Source organism: Erigeron canadensis, chromosome 9, assembly GCF_010389155.1.
Source record: "Erigeron canadensis isolate Cc75 chromosome 9, C_canadensis_v1, whole genome shotgun sequence".
Lineage (NCBI taxonomy): Eukaryota > Viridiplantae > Streptophyta > Magnoliopsida > Asterales > Asteraceae > Erigeron > Erigeron canadensis.
In genome coordinates, this window is record NC_057769.1 from 14896318 (window position 1) to 14915196 (window position 18879).

The 18879-nt window shown below is 32.9% G+C and overlaps 1 protein-coding gene across 1 annotated transcript; it reads right to left on the bottom strand.

Moving 5' to 3' along the window:
• Positions 1-2654: 2654 nt before the first annotated feature.
• On the bottom strand, positions 2655-18418 carry LOC122581003 (protein CLT2, chloroplastic). Its single transcript, XM_043753146.1, has 12 exons — positions 18145-18418; positions 17773-17873; positions 9005-9383; positions 7316-7461; positions 6649-6686; positions 5886-6001; positions 5170-5269; positions 5052-5087; positions 4895-4945; positions 4040-4160; positions 3282-3407; positions 2655-2981 (listed from the first exon to the last, which is right to left on the bottom strand). The coding sequence occupies exons 1-12, from the start codon at positions 18408-18410 to the stop codon at positions 2842-2844; spliced, it is 1620 nt and encodes a 539-aa protein (XP_043609081.1). The 5' UTR covers positions 18411-18418; the 3' UTR covers positions 2655-2841.
• Between the last annotated feature and the right edge of the window lie 461 nt (positions 18419-18879).

Here is an 18879-nt window from a genome sequence, read left to right on the forward strand (position 1 = left end):
ACGACATCACCATTGTAATGGTTTTTATCAACCTATCACATTGCATAGATAACGTGTTAATGCATACAATGGTTTTTTGTGATAAATTGAAAATGTAAGTCATCATAATTTGGTTTGTCATCTATATTATATTTCATTATTTAAAGCGTTTGATATAATTTGTGTCATATATAATATATAATAAAAGGGCGGTTAATGGTCATTATACGACATTTATTATAGTATTTAACAAATAAATCAATCATTTGTTTTTACCTTAAAATCAGTATGCTTCATTAAATATTAATGCAGTTTACCCGAAAAATTTGTAAGGATGTTAAAATTTTCGAACCTTGTGGTGCGAATACGAATTTCGGTTGAGAAAATTGTAAAAGTACGAAAAATCTTGAACATGTCACATAAAGCCGGTGTTCGGAACAATGATTTTACTTTTCATGACTTAGCCGGCGATTAAGACATCAGTCTTAGTCCGTTTTTCTCTTACATGACAAAGCCGGTGTCTTTTCTGATACGTGTCAAGCCCATATTTCATTTGTCCTGAATGTATACTGTTAAGTGATTGAAATGAAAGTATGCCATTGTCTAATATTTTATTATGATCATCCATACAGTGATACAAGCACATATTACAACTAATAAAATTGTACGCCTCTTAATTTAAATTAATGTGCTTCGTGCTTCTGCCATGATAAAATCATAGTTTATTGGTGTTTTCTCACATACGCAATAAACCATAAAAAGAGAAAAAGATATGAACGAATTGCATTTTTGTCCCTGTGTTATCACACATTTTGCAAGTTTGATACAAAACATATACAAAGTCGCGAAACGCATCCCTGTCATATCACACCCGTTGTAAACTTGGTCCAAAGTTAAATTTCCGTCTAATTTTCACCGTTAGTGACACCATGTGTCAGTCACGTGGAGGATAGTTTCGTCCATTTAATGCCCATAGAAACATTTTTGCAATTCGTTCTATTTCTTTTAACCTAAAACAAAAATCTTATCACTAACAATAATCAAAAGTCAAAATCATCTACATATAGATCCATTCATCCATATTTTCTGAAAAACTAGTTCAATCTCTTATAAAACATATATCTATCTTCCAAATCAACAACTATTTCCCTCACCCAATCACTTCATTTGCTAAAAAAATTAAAAGACACACATATAAACCTTTAACAAATAAATGAAAACAAAATCTCTCCCCTCTCTTTCTTCTACTCGACATAGACAGAGCAGGAAACAAAAAGTATAAATACCCTTTCAAGCATCCCAAATTAATCCTCTTGCAAGAACTCCGGTGAGATTTCCAGATCTCCGACAGCTATATTGTGTTGATGGAGATGCGACGACGCCTATATTGTGTTGGGAGGTGTAAAGTTCATGAATGGTGGCTGGCAGTGATCTGTGGTCGACGGTGGCTGGGTGTGGCTGGATATGAGCAATGGAGTTAGCAGTGGTCGACGGTGGCTGGGTGTGGCTGGATATGAGCAATGGAGTTCCGACGGCGGCTGTGGTGGCATAGATCTGGAAACGACAAAATCGACTGGTTGGTATAGATATCGGATAAAATAGAAACATGTTTAGAGGTGGTTGTAATGGCCGGATCTTGGTGATGATGGAGGCTTTTGAAGCGGTGGCGTTTTCAGGTGGCCCGATAAGTGCTTGAAGTGTGATAGAGGATGATAACGATTCATTTGTAGGCTTTGCAAGAGTGTAAGCTTGGCTTGTTGGTCCATCCGTTTAGAAACCACAACAAGAACCAGAAGTAGCACATCTAAGCTGATCATTTACTGATGAGGAATGTAAAGAAAAGGTTGGCCTAGTATATAGATCTAATAGCTTTGGGGATTTATCTCCAGAAAGTATGAGTACAAATGTACTCAAATAATATATGAATATATATTTTACCTAGATGATAATATATGTATTTAGGTGAGTTGCAAGAATAGTCCTCGTTTATATGAAAAGACAATATTGCCCCTCACGTGAGGGGCACATGATGTCTTTAATGGTAAAATTAGACGGAAAGTTAACTTTGGACCAAGATTGCAATGGATATGATATGACAGGGATGCGTTTCGCAACTTTGCACATGTTTGTATCAAACTTGCAAAATGTATAATAACACAGGGACCAAAAATGCAATTCGTTCAAAAAATAAATTCTAACACTGGTCACTTTGACACCAGTTTTCATAAAAAGTGTTGAGAACCGGTGTCTTAAACACCGGCCTTTTGGTCTTCGTACCAAACTAGGTGACATATGAGTAAGACCGGTGTTGAAGACACATGCTTTATGTGAGATGTGCAAAAACGGGTGTCTCAACATCGGTTTTCATAGATTTACAATTTTCTCAACCAAAGTTTGTATTTGCACCACAGGCTTCAAAAACGTTAGCATCCGTACAAATTATTCCAGTTTACCCTCTTCAACCCAAACTAGTTTTAACCTATCACCCAATCCACCAGACTTGGCCATCCTGCCACCTATATTCAAACTTCATATTCTTCCAACCCTCATAACCCAAGACTCACCAAAAGGAAGTGCAGTTTGTTATCACTTCAAATGCTTGTTATTTCAACAAGCCTTAGCGTTCCATCATGCAGCCAAAAATGCAGCTTTAGGAGGTGGCTAAAACCGGCAAATTTCATAAGATGCTATCATTGACAATTTTGAATCAATATTGATTGCATACAAATATGAATCTTTATTGTCACTAAAAGTAGCTTTACCACAACTACCTGTTGGAACAAAGAATATCACTATAAAACAAAAGAATATGGGCGTAAGCTACACATGTGTTACATCTTACATGAACTCAGAGTGAGAGTGCTACTTGCTACGCTGAGGAACATTGTATAAAATGAGACCCAACACAAGGATCACACTCCCAAACAAGAAGAAAGGGCTCAAAGTTACACCTTCAGGGAGGTACGGTAGCGGAAGGGAAAGAATATATATGGTGGTTGGCACTGAAAAGTTAAACAGATTCCATCAACAGAAGGTAGAAATTGTGTTAATCACCAATACACATAATCAAATTAATATAATCACACACTGTATGAAATGCCAAACAAGTGTTGAAGCTGGTATTGACGTGGCTTATAAAGTGACTTAATTTGAGAGGAGTTGGCAAAACTTCACTTGAGTGATTATATTTTTGAATCATTGGGCATGTTTTTTAGTTATGAACATATGATGGTCATCGCCAAACGCAACATACACATACATATAAATGAATTATTAATGTGTGGGATAGGGAAAGTGAGAACCTGATAATACAACTGCCAGCGAGGAGACTACAGCCGAAGAAATTTTGACCAAGTTGAGAATTGATATGTTGAATGCGATATTGTTGACTATATAAAGTAATGGTAAGAGTGGTGATCCGTCACAACCTGAAGCAGCAATAGGGTGGTAAGGATATCTATATCATAACTCTATTCAAGAAACACATTTAGCAACTAAAGGTGAGAATTTTGACGACGGGCTGGCTTCTAACTCTAACGGGTCAAATGCATCAAATACAAGAGAATAACTGAAAGGGAGAACTGATCAAATGGATTAGAATATTGCACAAATACATTTGTACAACGATACAACCTCGGAAGTAGGTTTACACTAAAATGCGGCTACAATTGTCATGATATCTTTTTGCAATAATAAATAACGTATAACAGTTATGTAAAGAAATAGATCAAAATTAATTTGTCAGGTGGTAAACCAAATGACCGCCATTTTAACCCATTATCAAACCCACCTAAATACCCAATCCACCAATCTTGCCACTACTAGTAACAAAAAAAGTCCATTTTTTCAGCTTAAAAAGTAGACTTCAGCAATGTTATAAGAGGATCTCAACAACTCTCAGGTAACGTGTCAAAACGCGTATGTCTTTTCATACACATTGAAGCTATTAATCATGTTTTCCGCATCCTTTTTAAAAAAGGTCCATTGTGTATTTGCGGAACACAGATTGGTCAGCACTTAAAAAGTCCAAAGTCCTAAATTCGAACTTGAAGAAAATTACCTGAACTGGTCCCAACGTTGAGAAAGCAACCAGCACCACTCATTATGTATGAAGGAAGCTCTTGAAATGGTATCCCCTTCAGATTTGATAATAGTGGGAGAAAGAGAAGCACGAAAAGAGCCTACACATTGAGATACAACAAATTTTCAGCCAAGAATGGTCCTTTAAGTTCTCTATCAATTGTTTCCCCCTAAAATATGCATATACATGAATTATCCATTGTGACAGTATTCATATATAAATTTGCCTCAAAAATTGGACTATTGCAAACAATCCATGAACTTGCAAAAAAATGCAAACAAAGAACATCAATCCTGGTTGGTAAAAATATGTAACTTTTACCATTATTCCAAAATCACTAGTTTATGCACCACTTCCACTTGAGCACGTGGTTTTGAGTTTTATCACGAAGATCAATGGCCAGGCTGTAATTGTGGCGGCAAATGAATAGGTCAGGTAGTTTGACATGAAACAGTGTTATCCAAAAGATAACAAGTGTTTGATTACGTGATTATAAAATTATGTTTAGATATATATTTGAATGAAATGAACTTATTACTTTTAGGCATAAAGAAAATATCATTTTGGCGATTTTGACCTGCGGACCAGATACCTGAGCTACTACTTAATTTTAAATTTACTATCTTGATCCATTAAAAGATAAAGTATTAAAGTATAATTGGAATCTACTCGCCTATAAGTACATAGTTGCATTGAAAAGCCAAAATAGGCAAATACCATAGTTCATAAAGCCAATTACTTTATAAAAGTTACACAGATGAAAGTGAATGTGTAATTAATGACAGAAATAGATACAATAAGACATGATTGCTTTTAAAGGTATTTTAAAATTACCTGGAACCCGGAACCAAATGAATTAACAACAAATATGTCAAGCAACTTCCCCTGTACAAATCACATACAAAATACAATGTCAAGCACATTATCACCAAGCAAAGCATGCTTCAAAGTTCAAATGCTGTACAAATAACAAAAACCTATAAGAGGATACCTTGAGATGGGTAACAGCATCAATGAAAACATATTCCTGTTCACTCCAAATACAAGCTTAAGTTAAATACCATTTTCAGTTAATATTTCTGATATATAAACATTGTTCCCTACATTACCTTAATAATGCTTGCACCAGCTTGGAATGCACTTGATACTACCATCATTATTGGCCACAACAACCCGACTCCTGCTAGCATTTGACCGCTTTCCGATCCACTGATATTAAAGATATACACAAAGATCCAAGTATTTTTGATTTTCCAGGTCGAGAACGGATCGAATCAAAAGGTGTTTTATCTTAGAAGAGTCAAATAAAAAGATAAACTGAGTGAGTCAAATAGGTTGAAGGGTCAAACAGATTGGAAGTCCCAATAAAAGTCTACTCAAAATTTGATTCACAAGATTTGGATCGTTATTGTAGCAAGACTGCTTGCTTTTGCAAGCATTATTAACACATTAACTATTTATACAAAAGATTACAAAATGACGTAAAGTTGCCCCTTCTTGAATGTACTAAAAACTGATGCCTTTTAACAGTAAACTGTTTTGACCTTTGTCCAATCTGGCCGAAAACTGATCGCTGAGGAATACTTCAAAGTTCAAGATAAATAAAAGGGACAGAATTACGCTAGCTTAATTTTGAGCTGAAAATGCTAAACTATCACCATGCAAAAAATTTGTTTTGAGCATTTTGAAATACAAAAAATATATGCCACCAAAAGAACTTAAAGTTTTTCATTCCATTTTTTTATTTTCTTCTAACATCTGAACTCTGAACAAATCTATATACCCTTTAGGTATTGGTGGTTACAGAAGTTAAGAATTATTATACCTTGCAATAGCTGTAACTACTCCAGCAGCGACTAGTAAACATCCGGCGATTTTGTTCCATGAGTACCTTCTTCCTAGAAGGAGAGCAGAAAAAGCCAGTTGCCACAACAAAAATGTCTGAAACAATTACGAATAATTTACAGGAAGCAATGTAAGAGATACGTTCGGTCTTCCCTATATAAAAGTTGAATTTTATTATATATTGACATGGGACTGCCATACCGGCGCAAAGCAGAGGCGGCAAATAGTTTTTGACCATTTCCGACGGAAGGAGGGGGGGGGCTGGTTTCTGAAATATCACTATCCTTATTGGGTGGGAAAGGGAGGATGATGTGGGCCGCCTTCCTATTATAGCTTCGTAAAATCATAGAAATGGGGAAGGGTAGTGAATACTCTCTATATAGAAGAGTATCGAAATAGATTATGCTATGTATATAGAAGTGACAAAATGAATAGCTTGGGAACAATTCAAATTGGGTAAAATTTCGGTATGGCAAGTCAGGTTGGGAAACTTACTACCTATTTAATCCATTTTACCCATTATTTCTACTCCACAATTCAAAACATAACACACACTGATCCATCAAACAGCCCGGAATTGTCACACATTTAAGATGTAACTTATTAGATGTTCATAAGTAAAGTGGATGCTTTGATTAGTAAAAAGACACAGAACCATTTGATAAAGTGCTCTATGCATTATTATTACCAAAACTATTTGTTAATTCGCAACTTTGGAAGATATCTTCAGAAACTGAAAGTACCTGGTTCAATATTGGTATAGCTGGTCCAGGGAGCATTGCTGTGAAAGGTACATAACACTCAGTTACGCAAAAAGAATTCTAATTAAAACAATCAAACTTGCATTTGCTTGATCAGTTACCATTAAGAGGCATACCTGCATGTTAGATAGTAACAGACTAACAAAACTGGAATTAACTCAGCCATGCACAAATTGAAGGCATCTTATGTTAAAAGGCCATACTAAGGATGTGCTTCGATGTTCATTTTGAGAGAGATTATGTCATAATGAAATATCTGAATCAGAGAATCAGGCGTATTCAGTTATTGCTATTTAAAGTGGCAATGATTAATTAATGATATGTTAGGGTGTTTGCCAAACTCTTGAGCTCCAAAAGATTATTAGACAGAACAGCCAAAATGACATTTTTCTGATAGAAAAGGAAAAGTTCTAAAAAATAGGAGTCAGAATTGCATAATAAGTTGCAAACTGAAAATAGTACTTTAACTAATATTAATTGCAACTATTATGGCAGATTTCAAGTGAAAATAACTAGATAATAAGTTTCGTAACATAAGTCCAGACACCCCTAAAGGCCTAAATGCAATAGCAATATAGACATCAAAATAACCAAAATCACCCTAATATGATAATTCATAGCCCAGATGAACTTAATGCTAAACTAATACCTGCAGAGTACATCCCAGTGACAACTCCCAGGGCTTCTAGCATACCAATGACCGCAAAGCGCCATTTTGGAATGGTCAGCATCTCATCAGTTACAATTCTAGCACGATGCCTCATATACAGTATAGAAAAATAAATTGCCACATACCTGTTTAAAACATTTGCAAGAATATTAATTAATATCAGAATTGTAGATCCATAATCAAGTTGCTTTTCTAAGGAAAAAACTATCTATGATGACATAAAATGCCATGAAAGTGAAGACCAAAGCTCCCACCATCACAAATCAAATGCATAGATGACATTCGCAAACAGTGAAAGTCTACACACAGTTATCTTACAGACGTATCAATGTAATAGGTAAACAAATAGCCCCTTTAATTTGTTAACATGACATAGGTTATATCCCAACTACAGTTCTCAAGTATCGTATGAAAACTAAAGTCAAGTGATTTTCCCCATCATCTCTAATAAACTGAAATGTATGCGTTATATACCTGCAGGTTGATTATGCAGCGTCATCAAGATACTAATTGAAATCAATTACGTTGGAAGTGTACCATTGTCATTTGAATCAATGACAGCACCCCCCTCATGTTAATAAGAAGCAGCCAAAACTTCCAGTTTCTCTCAAATAGTACTAATAACTGTGTCGTCACTATTTCTGTGTTGCTACTCTTTTCAATAGTTCATCACCAAACTTTTTAATTGAGTGTAGCTACTTAGATACAGACCACCAAGTTTGGTGTAGCTTCATCAATCAGTATCTAAATGGTCCTCTTTTGCAGATTTTCATGTCCCCTGCTGTAAGTTTTGTACACCAAGATTGTATAGTTTCCTTTTTACAGGCTGAGAAATCCCAAATTTTATAAAATAAACTGGACACGAACCTAATATCTGGTTACTGAGGTAAGAATCCTACAATGATTCTCATAAATTTTTTAAACACCATACAGAAACCATAAAACACACTTTCAGAGGGTGGTTGAGATGAGTTACTTAAACAGTTTATTCAAATACAAGCAGAAACAGACAATCATCATTTTTGTTTGCAATATTTTTTTTAAAATGATCGAAATAACTACGAGTAATAAACTATGACTACCACAATGCTTAAACCTTGATTGTTAAAAAGTACAAAAGATACCGTTGCACTACAAACTTGGAAACAACATCAATCTTACTAAGAATAATAAGTTTGAAAATATGCACAAGAACATCCTCAAACAACATCAATCTAAAACTGATTACCTTGATCACCATGATATAAGCAGATTGTATTTTGTTTCTCTCTTTAAGCACAAGAACATCATCAAACAATATTAAGACCAGATAAAATTATCATTCAATATATTTACTAAATAACTATACTTTAGTCCCCGTGTATGCATAAGGGACCGTTAAGGCAATGACGATAAAGGATTATGAAGAATAAATTCTGTGCAACTAACAATACATTCATCAAGAAGGATTTCATTAACTTGATATTTTCGGTCATTACATTTTAATTTAAAAAAATGTATTTTCGAATTTAGCTAATTTGTGTTTCAAAGCGGAAACTTGTTTGATCCTGAGTTTGGTAAGGGAGATGGTCTGTACTGTAGAATAATGCTTCAACATTTTTAATAACAGTAATATTTGTAGAATATTATCTTCAAATGAAATATAGAAAGAAAAATAATAATATTTACCCAAAAGTGTTGAGTTGAGCCAAGAAAAAAGGAAAGTCCTTCATAGGCACCAATGCAAGCTTATAAAGCACTCGATTCCCAACGGCTAAAACTAAAGTAACACCTGACCAAAATATAATCCTCCCCTTTGAACTCGAATTCATACGTGATTCTGAACCCGAAGAAGAACGTGCAACAAATTTAGGACCGTCCGATTTGTGTCCATGATCCATTTCCTTCTTCCTGTAACTAATTCCAATCCCAAATCCATTATTATTATTATTATAATTCTTGTTGCTGTTAGTGGTAGGTTTTGAATAATAACGAGATGAAGAAGAAGATCGCATTGTTAAATGATTTTTGGAGTAGAAATTTGATTGATGCTTGTGATTATTAGGGTTTATGATGAACAATTGGTGGTGGTAGTTAGGGGTTGAATATGCTGCTAAGACCATCGTTGAGGGTCGGGGCTTTCACCCAAAGTGGTGGCCACCAATGTGATGAATATCAGCGTATGGGTTTTCACTATTCTTTTTACTTACTTATTTTGCTGCTACAATGATTAATTAGAATAAAGAAAGCATTATTTTGTTCGATGTGTTTTGCAGATGTATTGGGGAAGAAATCTCACATATATAAGTCATGACACAGCTTTATTAGTGTACAAGTAAATTTTTACATTAACCCCTGAAGTTTTAAGTTATTATGGATTGGTTATAGAGTGTTAAACATTAGTTTTTAAGTATTTCTAAATTTGTATTAACTTTTTAGTCCAGCGAACTCGGCAACGGGAGACAAGACCATAAATAACATGAAGTATTGTGGCCAAAGTATTGTGGCCAGTGTACAGTTAATATCAGTTAATATCGCTGGAACCTTACTCTAGTTGAAATCTGACCAGAAATGAAGACATTCCAGTTGAAGTCAAAGACAACAAGTAAAAAAAAGAAAACATTCATGGCAGCCAAGCCTAGTAAATGTTTTACCCAGATCAAGACTGGAGAGCTGATCAGTGTAAAGTATTTACAAAACATTACACTGATTACGAAAAAGACCTTTTATTTTATACTTTATTATCCGGACAATAACAGTTGTCTATGATAAAAGTACAAAAGTGTATAAAAGCGGATGGCTAAAGTACTTCTTACCTAGTAATTTAACAAGCATGTTTAAGAAATTAAATGCAATTCCTTAAATGCTCACAAGCATATTTGTACGGCAAAATTGACATCCTGATGTCATATATTGCCAATGTCAACATTTACCTATAAATAGAGGTCTTTGCACAACCAATAATTCACCTTTGCATATTCTTGGTAAACATGTGCAATATTCTCTTAATCACAATAAATAACATTTCAAAACTTTAAGTGTTTCGCTTGTTTAAGAAAATTTTCAAGAGTAGATCAATTGTATTTCAAGGTTGTTGAGGTATTTATATATCTTTGTATTATCTTGGTTCCGCAACAATTTTGTATTTTATTTAAAGACAACAAATAAAATATGTTGAAAAATTACAACTTGGTCTCACCAGTTTACATACTTGTATTTATTGCGTTGTCATTTATTTATTTACTTGTCACCTAAATAAATAATCCACCGGTTACTTGGTATTTGTTCACTGGTATTGGCTCCAGTCGAGTTCAGTGAACTATTGCAAATAACTCACCATTGACATAGAGGTGTATTCAGTAGTACCATCTCTTAAGTTGTGACTTACATTTGTGTTTTTTATATATATATTTAAGATGGTTTTTATTTTAGTGTTTTTGTGGTTTAATAAATTGAGATTTTACTGAAAAGTTAATAATAAAAATAGTTCAATGTGGTATGTAGTGTACTATTGAAGTGACATAAATACATTGAATTTTAATATGGTGGGTTAAAGATGGTCTAATAAAACCATTGATTCAATACATTAATGGAAAATGTGAAATCTTGTGTGTTTATAAAGAAAATGTGTAGTTTTATTCTTCAAACCCATCTAATGGATGGATAGATTCAAAAGGTATGTCATAGATTTTGTTTCAATATTTTCAATACTGGGCAAAATAACTATTAGAAAAATATTTGAACTCTTAAAAGATTTGCTAATATTTTTAGTCTTTAAACCCATTTGATGGACATGTAATTCTAAATTTAATCGCATATAAGTTTCATTTGAATGTTTTTCAAGAGTTCTAAGTTGAATTGTAAAAGTTAGATTAAAATAATATGTCGTTAAACGATGATGATGATAATAAAATATAATAATAATAATAATAATAATAAATAAATAAATAATGTTACTGGTATTATGAATTATCAAAAGAAACCAAAAATTGTATACTTGTATGCTTGTATATGTGTTAAAGAGGAAACAATTTAGGCTAGTTTCGACTCATTCCCCTAGTCTCCCAAAACAAACAATTTATATGCATATGGGCGAAAAAAAAGTTGCCACGTTCATGTATACACAAGAATGTGTGACCACGGACCAAACTGTAGTATGTTAATTAAATAATTCTTAAAAATTTGTTCTTTGTTATTATTAGCAAATCCTGCATACAAAAAACGCAAATCCTAGCATGAGCAACATGTTGGATAAAACTGAGCCTAGTAATAACTGCTGCAAAAGATGTAGCATGCCTTGCTTCAAAGGAAAGAGTAATACTATTAAATCTTTTGCATTGCCAAAAGTGGCATTAATTAAGATGGCTAACAACTAAAATTTAAAATGCAAATCACTGAGATGTTTAACTGCAGTACATCATCTATACTATATATCCCACTTTAAATAGGTAGATCACCTCCTTGCTATAAGGTTATCTAAGCATAAAAAAAAGAGGCCAAATACTTGTTGAATAAGTATACAAAAAAATGATCTAACAACAATCTAAATTCATTTATTTTCTTTGGAATTTGATCATGAAACGAAAATGTCATCAGCTCGACGGACCTGGAGACGCAATTGGGAAAGGATTCCTCCCATGATCACTATTAGGTGAGCTCAGGTTTTTTGCTTCTTGAGTTGTTTCAGAATTTGGAGAATCATATAAGAAACATTAATGACGGCGTTGATGTTCAGCGACAATGATGACAATAGAAACTTTAAACAAAAACATGATATCAATAGTAGAATCAAAAGCATTAAAGTACACTGACAACAATAGTAGCAATTTAATCCATTTTATACAAAAGAATCCAGTAATAATTTGTTTTGAATGACAGATAACCTTTGTCATTTCTTTTTGGACCTGGGAAAGTAACTAGAAATTAAGGACATTATAATCTATTTAACATTTTACCCAATTGTATATTTTGTCAACTCCACACATATCTTTAAAACAAGAAATCTATAATTTAATCCAAGATCTTTAAGGACAATATCATAATAGTTACCGATCTAGCTTGGTGCGAATCAAAAAACAATTTCAAGGAATAAAAAGTAACAATATTATTGAAAATTTACCTTTAGTGAGTGAAAAAAAAAATGTCTTAATCAATTTTTTCTATAGTTAACTTAAATGAAAAATATGCAAGAGCTTCATTTACCAAAGAACTGCATTCTTCGTGTCCTCGTCTTTTTTTTAAGACCCTTGAAATCTGAATAAACTTTGAAGCATTTATTCACTAAGCCAATTGATTGAGAGACATTACGTTTTGGAAATATTATACAAGAAAAAACTCATTACAAAATTACTCTTCTCATGAATTACACCCTAGAGTATTTGTTGGTAAGATAACCAAAGACATAAATATATGATGTAGGCCCTAAAGTATTTGTTGGTAAGGTAACCAAAGACATAAATATATGATGTAGGCCCAAGTGGAGGAGGACAGGCTCTAGTGTATTTGGAGAGCCTGGATAGGGGGATAAAGAAGGCTTCACTAAAATGGCCATAAATTTTAAAATCGGGCTTCGTTTTCAGCGTATGACCAGTCAAAACGATCGTTTGAACAAGAAGCATCAAGCTGCAAAAAGGTAGTTTCGGTCGGTCTTTGGGCTCAAAAACGCCATTATCTATGAGTTTTGGGTTTCTTTTTTTACTTTCTTTATGTAATAACGTAACTTTCGTCTAACTTATGTTTTTAGGCCCGTTCAAATTTTGCATGTCTATTTATATGCCTATAAACATGGAAAATGATCAGTTTTCAATATATCTAAAATCATTTTTCTTTATACGCATTTGTGTGTTAGTGTGAAACTTATCGAATGTGAATCTCTGTCTTCTTCCTTGTTTGTTTTCCATTTATGATATGAGTGATAATTTGAAGGTAATGTTTTATGGGGGTAACAAGTATATGCTACTAGAAGCACCATATACTTCCATGATTTTGTGCGGGGTGAAAGATTTTGTATTTATATATATGTGTGATTTTTATAGGGGAGTTTATAAGTATGAAACATGTTTCTTCCCTACTGTTAGAAACATATTGGTTTTTTTCATGTTTTATTACCAATAAGGTACACACATCAGATGAAGTGTCCTATCAATTAGACACCTATCCCTTTGAGACAATGTCTCTCTCTCTCTTGTGTTTTTCTGCCCATATTTTACTTACAAGATATGGGATGATTTATTAATCTTATCTTCGTCCCTGATTAATGGTTGATAGTTAAGGGGTGTTAACAGACATCAACCTTAGCGAATCCTTTGGCTTAACATATTACTATATATTTTTGGTGTAGTGGCACGTAAATAGGTATCTTTTCTGGGTATATTTATATGATCAAGTAATTACTTATACGTAAGCCAGGAACTCATTAGTCTAACTTCTAAGTGAATATATTTCTTATCAGCTAGCTAACAAATATGTCTTTCCTTGTCTCTTTGGTTAGTTAATTATTTAGGTTACTAACTACTTCTGGATTGTCAAGGTTATCTTTCTATATATCCAGAGACTTTATTATATTCCTATTAAATAGTGTCTATCTGCAAATTAATTAAAAAAATTATCAAATCTACTGAAATCGATATATCCTCTCTTGGTTGTAACACTTATTCCAGGCTCCCTTATTTATTTTTTAGTATCATTTCATGTAGCTGTCTAATTAATTATCGATGTTCCTTGAGACTGGAAGTCGACCCCAAATTGAACTGTCGCTACCGTTGATATATTTTAGCAACACGGATGCTAATTAGAGATCAAAGCAATCGCTTTTATAGAAATTAATGAGGCAGTTAAGAAAACAAACCTACAATACATCTTGTCAATTAAAAAAAAATGTCAATTGCATTTGACATGTCAAATAAAGTCCAGTGAGATTTCCTAACTACTACTAACTTAGTTTTGTCTTCGGTTCCATGAGAGACATTTTTGTTGTTTTTTAACCAAAGTCAACACCTTCCCCTCACATATCCTACTTGCTCCTACCTTTATGTCACTTTAACGTGTATGTTCATCTCTATTCTTTGGAGTTGATGTTAGTTTGTTATCCAATTTACCGTTAGAAGTCTGATCATATGTTTTCTAGAAAAAATGTAAGCTAGTGCCAATGGAAGCGGAGAGGTGTTATAGAATCATACGATATATGTCAAAGAAATTAATCACACATGCATGCAATTTCATAAATATATAATTTGTTTATAAGAATGTAACTTACAACTTGTGGGTCGATGGATCTACTCCTCTCATTTTAATTGTCATACGGTTTTCTTTTAAAGTCTTTTGCTTTAACTTTAACCGTAAATATTTTTTTTTATATTATATAATACTTGATAAAAGTTATATGATTGAAAAGTTCATTTAAAATCAAACTTTTTTATATATGTTATATGAAGTGTTATACAATATAAACAAAAATATTAAAGTTTAGAGAAGGAAAACTTTGAAAGTCAATGGACAACTAAAATGAAAAAAATAAAATCGAAAAAAAAGAAAGAATTCATTGCACCCTGTATTTAAATACACCAAATAATTAACCCAAAGAACATTTGATAAAAGCACAACAAACTGTAGGTGATAGTTTGGAAAACATCAATAATGTGTCAATATAAATAATAATACATTTTACATGGTTTGGGATAAAAAGAAAATTGGTTATCAAACCAAAAAAATTATGAATTTCGTATTGTACCACGTTTCACCCCTAATATATTGTATACCAAAGCAATTTTAAAATAATGGAGTATTATGAAACATCATAAAGTGTCGATCGATCAATCTTAATATCTACAAACAAACTAATTAACCAACAAACGAAACACTTAGCTTTATTGACAAAATGTTCAATTCGGATATTAATTTCTTGGTCTTGTTAGGTGAGTACAAACCTTCTTCATCTTTAAGACCATGATGGTGACGCTCGCCTGCATCCAATATTAATCAAATAAATCATTGACACAAACATATATCTCGATGCTTGTGCAACAAGGTTACTAGGTTTTTCATATATATCTATATAGGGGTTGGGTATTGTAAAACAAGTATTAAAGTAAAACAAATAAGATAAGATCTTGACCCTTAGATCATGGTTAAATTGATGCACGAAGATTCACGAAACAATTGATGTACGATGATTTTTATGATGCACGGTGATTATCACTGAAGAAAAACATATTGTTTTATTTGTTTTACTTTAATGGTTGTTTATTTTACCTAATATATATATATATATATATATATATATATATATATATATATATATATATATATAGGGGGAATTGAGTATTAGGTTGTGTACCATCTAAGCTTAGATGTGGAACCCCTCACAATTTGTCTTTTTAATCCATAAATATCATGGGGTCCCCATCATTTGTTTAAAATACAAATATTATTAAAATATTTGTGTGCGAAGGGTTCCCTATCTAAGCTTATATGTGGAACAACCCTATACTCACTTTTCCATATATATATATGCAAGTTATTTTAGTACCACTTATTTTAGGACCAATTTTAAAACATGTGTTTTTTGTAACTTACACACCACCATGATTATATCTGACCACCACCATGATTTTTGGCCATCGCATCGCCGGAAAATCAAATGTAAGTTAACTTACACATATGTAGGTTGTAAGTTAACTTACACAAGATTTTCCGGTGGGCCCGTCACCGAAAAGTCTTAGTGTATTTACAAAAAAATCTTGTATATCGTAGTAAATGATGATGGTGGTGTGTAAGTTATAAAAAACACATGTACTAATTGGTCCTAAAATAAGAGGTGATCCTAAAATAACCCACCCTATATATATATATTATATATATAGATAGATATATCCATATATATATATATAGGATTAGTATCCGTGAATGTACGTAACTAACTATGACGAACGTCTGTAGTGTGGAAAACTAAATGTATGTTCATTGTATGTAATTACTTTCAAATCATGTATATTGTATGTATTCTGTGACAACCACACTTGTAAGTTTTTATTGGTTAGATACATACAATAGATAAGATCTGAAAGTTATTATATACAATATAAACAACTTTAGTTTTTTTCTAATCTAATAGACATTCATCCATATAGTTAGTTACATTCTCATTATTTATTTCACAATTAAATTAACATAAAATGGTGGTTAACTCAATAAAGTAAATTATAAAGACGGCTAGTTAGCTAGGTTATTCATATATAGCTTATTCAAAAGGTATGTGATATTATATACATAAAAACGTACTTAGGGATATATGCCCACTGCCTACATACATATACGTTTACACTACATATACTATGTATAAGACGTATATACGTATCAATGTATGCTTTTCACGTCAAATGTGATTAACATAATAACATATTGAAGCAATTGGTAACAAGTTTTATTTTAAAGCTAATATCGTTATATATTCAAGATTATAATATAATGCCAAGTGATAACGATACGTATATATGCACCAGCATATGCGTATACATATGATAATAATCATCAGATGGCCCTATGCCCCTATGTATATTAATTTAGAGGTGGTCATATGTATTTAATTTCACACTTCTTGGACAAAAAATATACATATATGCATGTTTTTGTTTATCATATGTCATATATATATATATATATAAACTGAAATAATTAAATTAAATTGACGAGTTCTTACTCGATGATCTCTTTCCAGTAACAACCACTAGCTTCATCATCCATAAAATCTTGCCAGTTAGCATCAATAGTAGTTGAAGTAGACGTCGGATCAGATGACGAAATATGATCACTTTGTTTTACACCAACACTCGTGTTTCGTAAATCGATACTGATCACATCCTCACTTGGAGTTTTCCGTTTACCACTACGGCTGTGACTAAGATGATCCGGTGAGGCTGGCACTAGTGGTGGAACAGATTCGAAACCAAGGTAGTCTTCTTTCCCCACACTCAGTACCCCTTGTGCTCGGCTATCGTGTTCATTGAATGTTTTTGAACCAAGTTCGGGGTCTAGTTCTTCTAGGTTTGGATAGCTTGGTGAAATGAAATCGTGGGTCGGAAATGGAGGTATACTAGATGCTGATGGGGTTTGATTTATCGATATCTCTTGAAAGTTTTGCAAGTGTTGAGGATTTAGCTTGAGATATTCTGATATTTGCATAGCGTAAAACGGATCAATGTTTTGAGGCATTATTGAAGTAGTAGTAGTAGTAGTATTAGTAGTGTTGGTACTCAAGACTTGGATGATGTTTTGAAGCAACTGAAATTTGGCGATTTGTGTAGCATCGGATTGAGTTATTAGGGAGTTTAGATTCATATCGAAGAATGATGGATTCAATAGATTGGTAGCTCCTAAGTTATTTGCAGCAAGAGCTAGGAGCTGTGGTAAATTGGCAAGAATATCAAGATGATCGGTTCTTGGCTGATGCGTGACCGGATCAATTCCCATTTGGAGTAGCTTTTTCTTCAGATGGGTGTTCCAAAAATTCTTGATCTCGTTATCTGTCCTTCCTGGAAGATGTGTTGCAATTGCGGACCACCTGAACTTGCATAGATCTTGTTTGTAAGTTATACAGTAGCATTTTTTCATGTTTTGAAAAAAGAAAGGAAAAAAAGCCTAAAAATTATTACTTGAATATAGTCATAAACTAATTAAAGCTCCAAACTTTCAATGAAAATATCGTAAGCTTTCACAATTTCTCAGACTTATCAAAAAGTTTATTGATAGATGAAATACTTCCATCATTTAAATTAAAGACTAAACTTTTTTGGGAAAAAAATTAAAAACTAATTAAGAAAGGTGTGACTTACTTGTTTCCAAGGTGAGAATGAAGGTGTATAATGAGTTTTTCTTCCTCTTCGGTAAAGTTGCCTCTCTTGATATCAGGACGAAGGTAATTAGTCCATCTCAACCTACAACTTTTGCCACACCTATTAAGACCAGCAAGTGAAGGCAGTGCTCTCCAACTACCATGTCCGTTACGCTCAATGTAATCGATGAGCTTTTGATCTTCTTCTGGCGTCCACGGGCCTTTCTTTAGTCCATTTTCTTCACTGCTTGGTGATCTTCCCATCATTTATTAATCTGCATGCATCATAAAGGAAACATATATTGATCATCAAGAACAAGCACAATAAAAAGAGATGAAAGAAAAGACAAACGAAGTAAATATATATTAAGTAAATGAACAAAACCTTCTTCAGGCAAAACGATGTTGTTTTGTAAGGAAAAGAGGTGCAGTTGGTTTGGCCTTTTATATATACAATCTATCTATATGAGTTTGAAATGAGGAACATTGCTTGTGGTTGTGTCCTACTACGCACGTACGGGGTTTACATATATAGCTAGGCTGTGCATATATTGACATATAGTGTGGTCTGTATTTGGCGTAAATATTAACATACAGTATATATCAATAGAAAAACATACGACTTAACCATTTTTTTTTCTATCGACAATATGTATATGCATGTTAATAATTGTTACTCCATAATAAAAATTAAAAAACTAAAAACTTCGATGATAAAAAAAAATTAAGGTATTAT